The sequence below is a fragment of the Orycteropus afer genome, unplaced genomic scaffold (assembly GCF_000298275.1).
Source record: "Orycteropus afer afer isolate SDZICR_OR568_19922 unplaced genomic scaffold, OryAfe1.0 scaffold00498, whole genome shotgun sequence".
NCBI lineage: Eukaryota > Metazoa > Chordata > Mammalia > Tubulidentata > Orycteropodidae > Orycteropus > Orycteropus afer.
The window spans coordinates 1,773,950-1,786,731 of NW_006922085.1; the positions used below are offsets into that span (position 1 = coordinate 1,773,950).

Genomic DNA, 12,782 nt, shown 5'->3' on the forward strand with positions numbered 1-12,782 from the left:
ATATATATAATGTAAAATTTGCCATTGTAACTGTTTTTAAGTGTACAATTCAGTGGCATTAATTATGTTCACAATGTTGTGCAACCATCACTATTTTTTCTAAAACTTTTTATGACCCCAAGCAGAAACTCAGTACCCATTAAGTAATGCCTAAGGCATTTGACTGCTAATCAGAAGGATGGTGGTTCAAATCCACTAGCCACTCCATGGAAGGAAAACTGGCCAATCTACTTCCATAAAGATTTACCGCCTCAGAAACCCAATGGGGATCACTATGAGTCAGAATCAACTCGATGGCAGTGAGTTTGTTTCTTTTTAGTTTTTTTTCCCCTTCCCCCCAGCCCCTGGTAACCACTCATCTACTTTCTGCCTCTATGTAGTATTTTCCTATCCCAGATATAAATAAGATCATATAATATTTGTCCTTTTATGTCTGACTTCATTCAGCATGTTTTCAAGATTCATCTGTGTTGTAGCATGTCTCAGAACTTCATTTCTCTTCATAGCTGAGTAATATTCCATTGCATATATGTACCACATTTTGTTATTCATTCATCTGTTGGTGAACACAGGTTGTTTCCATCTTTTGGCTATTGTGAGTTAGGCTACAGTGAGTATTGGTAAATAAGTCTATATTTGAGTCTGTGCTTTCAATTCTTTTAGGTCTATACTCAGGAGTGGAATTGCTGGCCAAAATATTGATTCTTAGGGAGCAAAAAAATCTGAGACATTATAATGATTTGTGGCCCTCCCATGAGCACATTTGTTGCTGTTATTGTTATGTGCCATTGAGTCCGACCCGACTCATAGCGACCCCTCCTTGGGTTTCCGAGGCAGTATCACTGTGGAAGTAGATTGCCCCATCTTCCTTTCGAAGAGTGGTTGGTGGGTTTGAACCGCCAGCCTTCTGGTTAGCAGTCAACTGCCTTAGGCACTACGCTACCAGAACTCCTCATGGCACATTACCTGATAAGTAAAATATCTGTGGTATTAAAATTTCATGTGGGTGGAGGAGGGGAGGGCAATCAGAAAAATGTGGTATAGTGCCTAAGACATTTGACTTACCCACCAGCCACTCCTTGGAAGGAAGATTTGGCAGTCTGCTTTCGTAGAGATACCACCTTGGAAACCCAAGGAGGGGTTGCTATGAGTTGAATCAACTCCACGGAAGTGAGTTTGCGTTTTTTTTTTTTTTTTTTTTTAATTTCTCTCAGATTAGGAGAACAAATGTCTTTAAAGGCCATAGCAAATCTTGTTTTTTCTTCCTCGGGCTTCATTTTCACTATTTATATCAGTGTAGACTTAAGAGGTATTTATTTTATTGCTCAAAGTCTCCAAGGTTTAGCTACTAGGACTCCCTCAAGTTGGCTCTTAAGTATTTTTCACATGCACTCCCATCATTTTTCACTATTTCTTTACCTTCTGTCATCACAATATGCTCCAAGTTCATCTTTTATTTCTCCTGCCCCAGCCCAGGAACCAACCATTTCTCCAAGGAGCACTTGTTCCTCTTATTGTAGGAACAGTATTTTAAAAAGTCTGGATCTTACAAGAGACTTACTAACCAAGGATTGAGTTCCACCATCTTCATCCCCAGTCAGCAGGAAGTAGCTAGAATAGTCGAAGTCAGCCCATTTCCCAAGAATGTGGAACAGTAACCACTTAAAGGAGGGATTGACACTAGGTGGAGTCAAAGTTCAGCCTGCATAGCTGGCTGAAGGCAGGTAAGTAAACATGATAACTCAGTTCCTTAAGAACTGAATGGACTGAAAGGTCAATTTACACATTGTCTCCATGTTATCCCCTAGAAACAGGTGTTAAGTATGTTAATGCGTTTCTGGGAGCCAGGAGACAACTTGAAAAGTGACCTTAGAGATGAACAGAAACAAAGTTGCTGGGAACTAACACTCTCCCCTCTGCCTAAGCCCCATCAGCTGATGACAGGAAGCCAGTGAAACTCAAGTGGTGTGCAAGCGCAAAGCGCACTGCATTAAAAAACAACTGACCTTTAAACTGAGGCAAAGGAAATTTCAGGCAATGGTCAACTATCTCACGCCCAAATTCCTGAAATTTTTATGAATATGCATAACCTCTCTCCTGAAACTTACAAAAACTGTAATTCAATTTAGATTCGGGGAGTCCAATTTGGGTACAGACCCATCTCTTTGCATTGCCACTTTGCAATAAATAATTTCCTCTCTTAAAAAAAAAAGTCAGGAACCTAGCACTAGATGTGCTCAGTATTACTGAGGTTATCGTTGTTTCTAGGCTCTTTCAGCAGACAGATGAAGCCAAGGAAAAGGATCCGTAGTATTTTCTATTTTGCCAGTAAGCTTAAAAACAGATTTTTCTTTATTTAGCATGACCAACTATAATCATGAATGTTGATGCCTACAGTACTAAATGTGAAGAAGTCCAAGGCTTCTGTATCCTTATGCAAATAAGCCCTTAACTTAGTTTCATTTATTTATCAATTATTTACTGAGTATCTACTAGGTTCTAGGCCTTGTGCTCATAGATAAGATCAATACCTTCCTAGAGCTACACCCTAATATGAAAAACAGTAAAAAAAAAAAGCTCAGATAAAACAATTATATATTGTGATAAGTGCTACGAAGAAACGAAATAAGATGCTCTAATAGAAAACCATAAGGAGCTCTGGTGACATAGGGGTAAGGCATTTGGCTGCTACCCGGAAGGTTGGCAGTTCAAATCCACCAGCTGCTCTGCAGGAGGAAGATGAGGCAACCTACCTTCATAAAGATTTACAGCCTTGGATACCCAGTGAGGGTCGCTCTGAGTCTGAACCGACGCAGTAACAATGGGTTTGGGTTTTTTTAAAAATAGAAAATAGTAAGGTGTCCAGGGCAGAACATTTGATATAGGATGATCAGGGAGGGAAGCTCTGGGAAACATGAAAGATGAGGAGAAATTGTGGGCAACGGGTAATAGAAAAAATATTCCAGACATAAGTAAAGGACCTTGTTGTTGTTACGTGCCGTCAAGTTGGACCCAACTCATAGTGACCCCTCCTTGGGTTTCCAAGGCAGTATCACTACAGAAGTAGATTGCCCCATCTTCCTTCCGAGGAGTGGTAAAGGACCTTAGGTTAAAATAAAATTTAAAAAGAAAAAGAAAAGCTTGGGATGTTCCAAGAACTGGTTTACCTCTTTTTGCCAGTGATGAATTAAAGAAAATGTCAACACTGATATGGATTGGTTTTTCTTTCCAATTTCCTTCTATACTGAGGATCCCCTAGTAAAGGATTGGGTCAACTTTGAAAAATTAAAAAGCAGAACACAAAAAATGTAACATACATATTGATGGACAAATTATAAAAATATATAAACACAGTGACAAAGATTAGATTTAAAATAAAATGACCTTAGAAAATAAATCAATACCAAATTAACAGAACAAAGGAAAAGAGTCACATAATCATCTCAATCAATGTACAAAAGGCATATGATAAAATTTAACAGTTTCATAATAAAAACACTCAACAAGCTAGGAACAGAAGAGAAATTCTTCAATATAATAAAGGATACATATGAAAAAACTACAGCTAACATCACAACCAATGGAGAAAGACTGAGAGCCTTCTCACTAAGATCAGGAACAAGACAAGGATGCTGACTCTCATCACTCTATTCAACATTATTCTGAAAGTCCTAGCCAGAGCAGGCTAGAAAAAAATAAAAGGATCCAAACTAGGGAGGAGGAAGTAAAACTATCCCTTTTAGTAGATGACATGATCCCATACAGAGAAAACCCCAAAGATTCCACAAGAACACCATGGTAGTTAAGGCTGTGTGTCAACTTGGCTGAGCTGTGGCTTTGAATAGCTGGATGTAGTTATTCTCCATGATGAGACTGTTGTTGTTGTTGTTGTTGTTGTTGTTAGGTCCCGTCAAGTCATCTCTGGCTCATAGCAACAGAACCAAACACTGCCCAGTCCTGTGCCAACCCCCAATCCCTGCTATGCCTGAGTCCATCGTTGCAGCCTGTGTGTTAATCCATCTTGTTGAGGGCCTTCCCCTTTTTCGTTGATCCTCCACTTTACCAAGCATGACATCCCTCTCCAGGGAATGGTTCCTTCTGACAACATGACCAAAGTAGGTAAGACGATATCTGGCCATTCTTGCTTCCAAGGAGCAGTCTGGCTGCACCAGATGATGAAGCTGGATGTGGTATAATCAACTCCATGGTGGAATCTGCTATGAGTAAACTAATCAGTTGCCTTCAGGGTGTGGTCTTTTTCCAGTATATATGGAAAAACTTTGAGGAAGGTCTCTAGCTTTGGGGCATGTTTGGATCCTGCATTTGGCCAAGTCTTCATCTCCAGTGCCTGGACTTGAACCAATGGTCTGCCACGTTGACTGCTAATCTTGGGATTGTGCTATTTTACCTATTGATCTTGAGTTCGTCAGCCTCAGCAGCCTGTAGCTGCCTGCGTCAGAAGAAGCCTCTAGCTTGTTCCAGTAGGCCTGGAGTATGAGGCAGAGCTGAAGCCCCAAATGAGGTCAAGGGGCCTTCACTCAACCCCTAGAGCTGGCACTCTGAATTTGGGTTTCCAGCCTCCTAAACTGTAAGAGAATAAATTTCTGTTTGTTAAAGCCATCCACTTGTGTTATAGCAGCACCAGAGAACCAAGACAAACACTATTAGAATTAATGAATATATTCAGCAAAGTGGCAGGGTATGAGGTCAACAAACAAAAATTAGTCATGTTTCTATTCATGAGAAATGATCTAGTGAAAACGGAAATTAAGAAAATATTACTATTCTAGAACAGCAAGAGTAAGGAATAGGCTGACAACCGTCCTCACTCCCAGTCCTGGGGATAAAATGTGGTTGTTGTTGCAGATGGTCTTTACCAAGGCTGACTACTGTAGTAGTAAGGTAACATCTAGATTTGGATTGCAGTCCTAGTTCTGCCATTTATTAGCTGTAGAACTTTGGATGAATCACTTAATTCACAGCCTCCACTTCCTCATTAAAAAAAGAAAAGAAAATATTACCACATACAATAGCATCTAAAAGAATAAAGTACCTAGAAATAAATTTAACCAGGAAAGTAAAAGACTTTTATACAGAAAACTATAAAACATTACTAAAAGAAATTAAAGATGACCTAAATAAATGGAAGGACATTTCATGCTCATGGATTAAAAGGTTTAATATAGTTGTCAATAATACCCATAGCAATCTATAAATTAAATGTAACCACCATCAAAATTCTAACAGCCTTCTGTGCAGAAACAGAAAAGCCAATTCTCATATCATATGGAAGGGCAAGAGGCTCCAAATAGCTAAAACAATTTTTAAGAAAAATAAAGTAGGAGGATTCATATTTCATAAAGCTACAGTAACTAAAACAGCCTGGTACTGGTATAATAACTGACATACAGACCAATGGAACAGAAGAGAGTGTCCAGAAATAAATCCATACATCTATGGTCAAGTGATTTTCAACATGGGTGTTAGCTAAGTCTCAATGGAGAAGGAAGAGTCTCCTCAACAAATGGTGCTGGAAAAATTAGGTTTTCACATGCAAAAGAATGGATGAGGATCCATGCCTCACATCATACACATACACACACAAAAATTCAAAATGGTTCAAGGACCTATACGTGAACATTAAAATGGTACAAATTTTAAAAGAAAATAAAGAGGCCAGTCTGTGGGGCCTAGTTTTTAAAAATGGATTATCAAAAATGACAATAAAAGCATAAGCAGAAAAAGACAAAATAGGTAAACAGGACTTCATAAAAAATTTTATACTTCTGTTAATCAAAGAATTTTATCAATGAAGTGAAGAGACAGACTACAGACTGGAAGAAAATTTTCAAAACCCACATATTCAAGATACACATCTGAGAAATTGGACTATATGAAGAAGAATGGGGCATCAGGATTGGAGGAAGATTCATCAACAATCTGTGATATGCAGATAACAAAACTGCCTGCCAAAAATAAAGACAACCTGGAGTGCTTACTGATGAAGGTAAAATACTGCAGCTTTCAGTATGGATTACATCTCAATGTGAAGAAAATGAAAATCAGCACAACTGGGCCAAACATTATGAAAAACAGTGTAGAAATTGAAGTTGTCAAGGACCTCATTTTACTTGGATCAACAATCAAAACCCATAAAAGCAGCAGTCAAGAAATTAAATGATATAATGTATTGCATCAGGCAAATCTGCCGCTAAAGACCTCTTTAAAATTTTAAAAAGCAAAGATGTCACTGTGATGACTAAGGTATACCTGACACAAGCCATGGTCTTTTCAATTGCCTCATATACATGAAAAGCTAGACAATGAATAAGGAAGACCAAAGAAAAAGGAACACCATTCGAATTGTGATGCTGACGAAGAATACTGAATATACCATGGACTGCCAGAAGAACAAATAAATTCATCTTGGAAGAAGTACAGCTAGAATACTCCTTAAAAGTGAAGATGGCAAGACTTTGTCTCATTTGGACATGTCATCAGGAAGGACCTCAATACCCAGAGAAGGACATCATGCTTAGTAAAGAAGAGGGTCTATAAAAAAGAGGGAGACCCTCAATGAAACGGACTGACACAATGGCTACAACAATGGGCTCAAATACCTCAACAATTGTGAGGATGGTGTAGGACGAGACAACACTTTGTTCTGTTATACATAAAGTCACTACAAGTTGGAGCCAAATCAACAGTAACTAACAGTAACATATCTGATAAGGTTCTAATATTTCTTTGTTGTAAAAAGACAAACAACACAATCAAAGCACCAAGCAGATGCTTGGTGATGCTTTTGCTTGAACAGACATTTCACTACAGAGGATATTCAAATGGCCAAAAAGTACATGAAAGATGATCAACATCATTAGCTATTAGGGAGATGCAAATCAAAATCACAATGATATATACCATTTTACCCCCACTAGAATGGCAATGGTAACAAAAATAAAAACAGAAAACAAGTGTTAACAAGCTTGTAAAGAAACTAGACCCTCATCCATTGCTGTTGGTAGTGTAAAATGGTACAGCCATTGTGGAGAACAGTTTGGCAGTGCTTCAAGAAGTTGAACACAGAAGGGCCATAATGACCCAGCAATCCCAATCCTAGGTGTATATACCCAATAGATGTGAGAGTAAGAATGAAAACAGAAAACTGTACATTGATGTTCACTGCAGCACCTTTCAAAGAGTCAAAAGGAGAAACAACTGAAATGTCCATCAGTATATGAATGGATAAACAAAATGTGGTATATGCATATAATGGAATATTACTTAGTCATAAAGAAAAGTGAAGTCCTGATACATACCATAACATGGATGAATCTAGAAAACATTATGCTCATTGAAAAAAGTAAAAAAGGAACAAATATTATATAATCTCACTTATATGAAACAAACACACATATAGAAACCAAAGATTAGTGGTTATGAGAAGTGGGAGAGATGGAGAAAGGAGGAATTTTTGCTTAGGGGACATAGAGCTTATGTTAATGGTGGTAGAATAATTTGAGCTAGTACGGAGATAAAGGTTGCATAACATAAATGATGTAATCAATGTCACTGAATTGTACATGTGGAAATTATTGAGTTCACGAAAATTTTGTTATGTGTATTTTCACCACAGTAACAACAACAAAATAGCCTAAACCAAAACTAAAACCAAACTCACTGCCAGGGAGCTGGATCCAACTCACAGCGACCCCTTCTTGGGTTTCCGAGGCAGTATCTCTACGGAAGTAGATTGCCCAACCTTCCTTCCGAGGAGTGGCTGGTGGGTTTGAACTGCCAGCCTTCTGGTTAGCGGTCAAATGCCTTAGGCACTCTGCCACCAGAGCCTAAAACGTTACTAAAAAATGATGGCACTGATAGTACTTAAAAATTTAATCTTAAAATTAAAAATGTGATTTTTATACCTTATAAAAGAAGTATAGAAGGAAACAGTGTTATAAACTAAAGGCCAGAATTAAATAATGAAAAAATAAAATAAAATGACTTAATTCTGGTATATATACTCATGGGGTTCTTTTCTACAATTTATACTTTAAAACAAATTATCTTCCCTTCAGGCAGTGTACCAAATATGAATGATCAAAATGGTGGCACTGATGAAGAGGAAAACATAGAGACGTACATGGGAGGTACAGACAACTAAAATGAACCCTTTTGCATGTACAGTACTGCATTGTCAGTGATGGAAAGTATTTATCTATGGGTGGATAGATGGGTGGACTGGCTGAATGATCAGGTATGTCTAGGCAGGGGGAGTGTGCCCATGACTATGTATAGGGTTAGCAGACAATGTTTCTACATGTGTATTTGTATGTACTGTTAAGAATGTCCAGGTGTATGATAGAGCTGACAAGGGGCAAGGGTGGTGCCTTCTTGGCCACAGCCAACTACCTGGAGAGAGCAAATAGTTGGACCTGTGGGCTCAGGACCATAGTCACAGGAGATATCAAGTTCAACTGGCATAACATACTACACAAAAACACTGTTCTACATCCTACTTTGGTGAGTAGCCACTGGAATTTTAAAAGTTTGCAAGTGGCCTTCTAGGTGTAACAGTGTGTCTCTCCTCATCCAAAGAAAAGAAGAATGAAGAAAACCAAAGATGCAAAGAAACAATTAGCCCAAGGGACTGGTACACCACATGATCCTTGGCCTATATGACCATGAGACCAGAAGTACTATTTGGTGCCTGGCTACCACTGTCAATGACTAGGGAGAGGGAACTGTGCAGGAGATCCTGGATAGCATGGGAGAACAATGTGGGACAAAACTCAAAATCATTTAAAAAAAAAAGGGACCAGGTTTGCTGGTTTGATAGAGCCTGGTGGAACCACTGAGACTATGGCCCCTACCTGCCCTTTAGGTCTGGAAGTGAACGCACTCCCGTGGCTTCCAGCCAAACAAAAGACAGGCATATGAGCCGAACATTTACATTAGCTAGATACACTTCTTGGAGAGAACAATCATGGAAGAATAGAAGGCTGTGTAAGCACAGAGCAGGGATACAGCTTGGGGGCAGGAGTGCATGGGAGGCAAGGACACAGGGAAGATGTAACTATGGGAAGGAAGTGGGAGGGGAGCTGTTGCACTGTGGGAAATTGTAGGCAATGTCATGAAACAAAGTGTATGTGAGCTGCTGTATGGAAAATGAATTTGCTCTATCAACTTTCACCCAAATCATGATAAAATAAACTTTTATTTCCCTTCAAAATTTATGACCTTGAGGCTCATTCTTCACTAAATTTCTTACCATTAATTCATTCCCCCCAGCACATACAGATACAGGCTCACAGAGCCTCCTTGCCAGCCAGTTCACTGCCATAATCTAGAAAGCACGCCAATTCATCCTCCTCCAGGGCCAGAGAAGTGCCACTCCCTTCTCTTCTAGACTGTAAGAGGAAATGGGAAACATTCTAGACTGCAGCATGTTCTTCTCCACCAATAGGACTTAATGCTGTGGATTCTTCCCAGGTTTACCTATGAATGAATTCTATTTACAAACCCTAAACACTTTGCTGATGTTTTCAGCTTTGCTAATGCTTTTGTGTAACAAAAACTTAGTTGCTTTGAGACAATGTCTACAACCATATTACATGGCCAACAAAATCAGGAAAACTGAGCCAAGGGCCTGCAGGCTCAAGAGCTACTGTTCTTACTCAATTGGCCAAAAACTGACCTTTGTACTCAGGGGTGAACTCCTTCATTTCAGGAGGGAGAGACTCATAGAAGCGCTGCTCCCGGGAGATGAGGGGCTTGCACACAGTGTGGTCGTCGTAGCGCATCATGCTGCTGTGTCCGCCCACCTGGTGGATGAAGGGCTCCAGGAGGACTCCCCGGTCTCCGGCCCGACTTGCGTTCTTGCCATACTGCCCCACTTCCATGGTTTGACAAACACACATTGCGTTGGGGGCCAGTTGCACACTGAGAGCAGAGGATGCAGCACATGGGCCACAAAAGGAGAACTGGGTAGAAAGCCCCCGAGAGCTGAAAGTCAGTGATCAGGGTCTGTTCAGTTTATTCTTCTGTCCTATGAAAAGGAAGAGAGGAAAAGAAGGAGTCAAAACATCTGGCAAGGCACACATCTCTCTGGAGTTCACAATATATCACTTTGTAAGTGAGAAGGGACTCTTCTGTTCCCTGTTATGTGTATCCCCAGAACGTACAACGCTGTCTGGCACGTGACAGACAGTAAATTTTTGTTGAATGCTGCAACTCCATTTCTCATCATCATTTGTGCACAGAAGCCTATATTTTCTTCATTTTCTAGTTCCCAAATCCCTTCTAAGCTGTCTAAAGGATTTTATTTTAGAGCTACAGTATGTTAGAGTCATCAGGAAAGCAACTAATTCCTCATTTACCTTGTATTCAGAGATGAAGAAGAGTTCAGAAAAAAAAGAAGCAGTACGAATTCATTCTGTTCAGATTTCTCATGGTATCTAACACCTGGAAAGGCTCTCTCCCTGATCTGATTCAAAGAAAAATCTGAGTAACACTAAAAATACTGCAAAAATCAAGTAACACTAGATTCCCAACTTTTCTGCTGAACGTGCCAATGACCAGGCTCGGAAAGCCATTTGAGTTGCATAGAACCAAAAAAAGGTTTTGGTTTTTTCAAAGGAATTCAAATTTCTTGTTTCTTCTAGTTTAAATATATGGCTATTAATTTATAACCATGTCTAGCACCACAGAACTTCTGTGACTCCATACCACCAGTGGGAAAGGAAAAAGCTTTGTCTTTGTACTAAAATACCCGCCTTGTAATGTCAATTTTCTCTCCACAAAGTTAAAGTGGTTGGCAATTTCCCTAATACTGAGTATAATTTTAAAATTAGGAATGTAGTAGGCAAGACATCTGAAAAAATCAAAAAGAAAAATTAAAAATTTGCATAGTAGGAATATGGTTCTACTTGCAAGAGGTAGTAAGCAACCTAAATGTCGATCAGCAGATGAAGAAATGAAATGTGGCATATATACATATATATATATATATATATATATATATATATATATATATATATACACACATACATACATACATATACACATACACATACATATATACATACATACAGTGGAATATTACTCATCCATAAAGAAAAATGAAGTTCTGATACCTGGATGAACCTTGAAAACGTTATGCTGAATAAAATAAGTCAGTCACTAAAGGACAAATATTTCACGATCTCACTTAAATGAATTATCTAGAATAGGTTAAGTATTTAGAGACCAAAGTTTATTAGCGGTTACCAAGAACAGGAGGAAGGGAGAAATGGGGAGTCATTGTTTAGGGAGCACCGTGTTTCTGTTAATGGTGACAGAAAAATTTGGAAACACAACATGAACCACTGAATTATACATTTAACAATGTTGAGTTGGTAAATGTTTTGTTATACATATTCTTACCACAGTTTGAAAGGGAAAAAAAGCTTCCCTTCCACTGAGCTTGTAACAGCTTTCTGTAAGAGGTCAGGGATTTATTGAAAGGGTTTGCAGTTGCAGCCAGCCTTCAAGCTGTAGGCTCTATGAATGCTGTACACGCACATGCCTTAAAGACCAAGCTCCCAGTTGCAGCAAATCAAGAGAGTGAGTCTTCCCTGGCAGACCTTTCACTGATTGCTGAGGAAGACAGGGACTTCTGCCCAGATACACAGATGTCGACGCCTACACCTAAGTTGGGGCCAGGATGCAACAGAATTGTAAAGCCAGCCCCATATCTTGTCACTGCCCTCATAAGAACTGTCCACTTTTGGGGCTTATATTACAGAACTTTAAAAAAAAAAAAAACTTCACTGTTATTGAGTCCATTTGACTCACAGAGACCCCTCCTTGGGGTATATCTCCACGGAATGGGGTAGCAGAAAAGGCACCAAGCCTTTGACTTGTGGTACAAATCCAAGCAAATGGCCTCATCTGTTAGAAGTCAAGATGATGCTTGAGACATGGCCTTCCCAAAGAGAAGTGGGGGTAGTAGCTAAGAGGGACACAAGGGGGCAGTTCTGGATAACTGGTGATGTTCTATTTCTTATTCTGGATGGTAGCCAACAGATGTGCTCACTTTGTGGTCAATCTATCAAGGTTTTCAGTATGATGTATATGGTTCTCTGTATGTATACTTCAATAAAAATTTATTAGGAATAATAAATAATAATAGGCCTTTCTTCCTATCGAAAATAAATAAAGTTTATTTTAAAAACTTCTTAGGCTGGGGGAAGATAGACAAGAAGCTACATGAAGATTGTCAAGAAGCAGAAGCTGAAGAGACCAGGACCTTCTCCCAGAGCTGACAGAGTGAGTCTTTACCTAGAGGTGGCGCCCTGAATTCAGACTTCAAGCCTCTTAACTGTGAAAAAATACATTTCAATTCATTGAAGTTTAAAAAAAAAAAATCTTGAGAAAACAGAGCGGAAAGCCTTGTGAAAATGAAAGCAAAGAACTGAGTTCTAAAAACTCAACCCAAAGAACACCAAAGGCTGCTGGCAGCCACCAAAAGCTAGGAAAGAAGCATGGAATGGATTCTCCCTCACAGCATGTAGAAGGAACCAACCCTGCCAAACACCTTGACTTCAGACACCTATGAAAACTCAGAGAATAAATGCCACCAACTCTAAGGTATAGCCAGTTGTCCCTCGGTATCTGTGGGGGATTAGTTCAAGGAAATTGGCCCTCCAATACCAAAATCCATGGATGCTTACTTAAGTCACTTACATAAAATGGCATGTTGTTGTTGTCTGTGCCGTCGAGTTGGACCCGACTCATGGCAA

The 12,782-nt window shown here is 39.3% G+C and overlaps 1 protein-coding gene across 1 annotated transcript in view; it reads right to left on the reverse strand.

Moving 5' to 3' along the window:
• The window catches only part of IP6K1 (inositol hexakisphosphate kinase 1), a 33,318-nt gene extending 23,398 nt beyond the window's left edge, over positions 1-9,920 (reverse strand). Inside the window, exon 1 of the mRNA XM_007955350.2 lies at positions 9,698-9,920. Within this exon, the coding sequence (XP_007953541.1) occupies positions 9,698-9,920 (223 nt within the window). The remainder of the gene's footprint in view (positions 1-9,697) is intronic.
• Between the last annotated feature and the right edge of the window lie 2,862 nt (positions 9,921-12,782).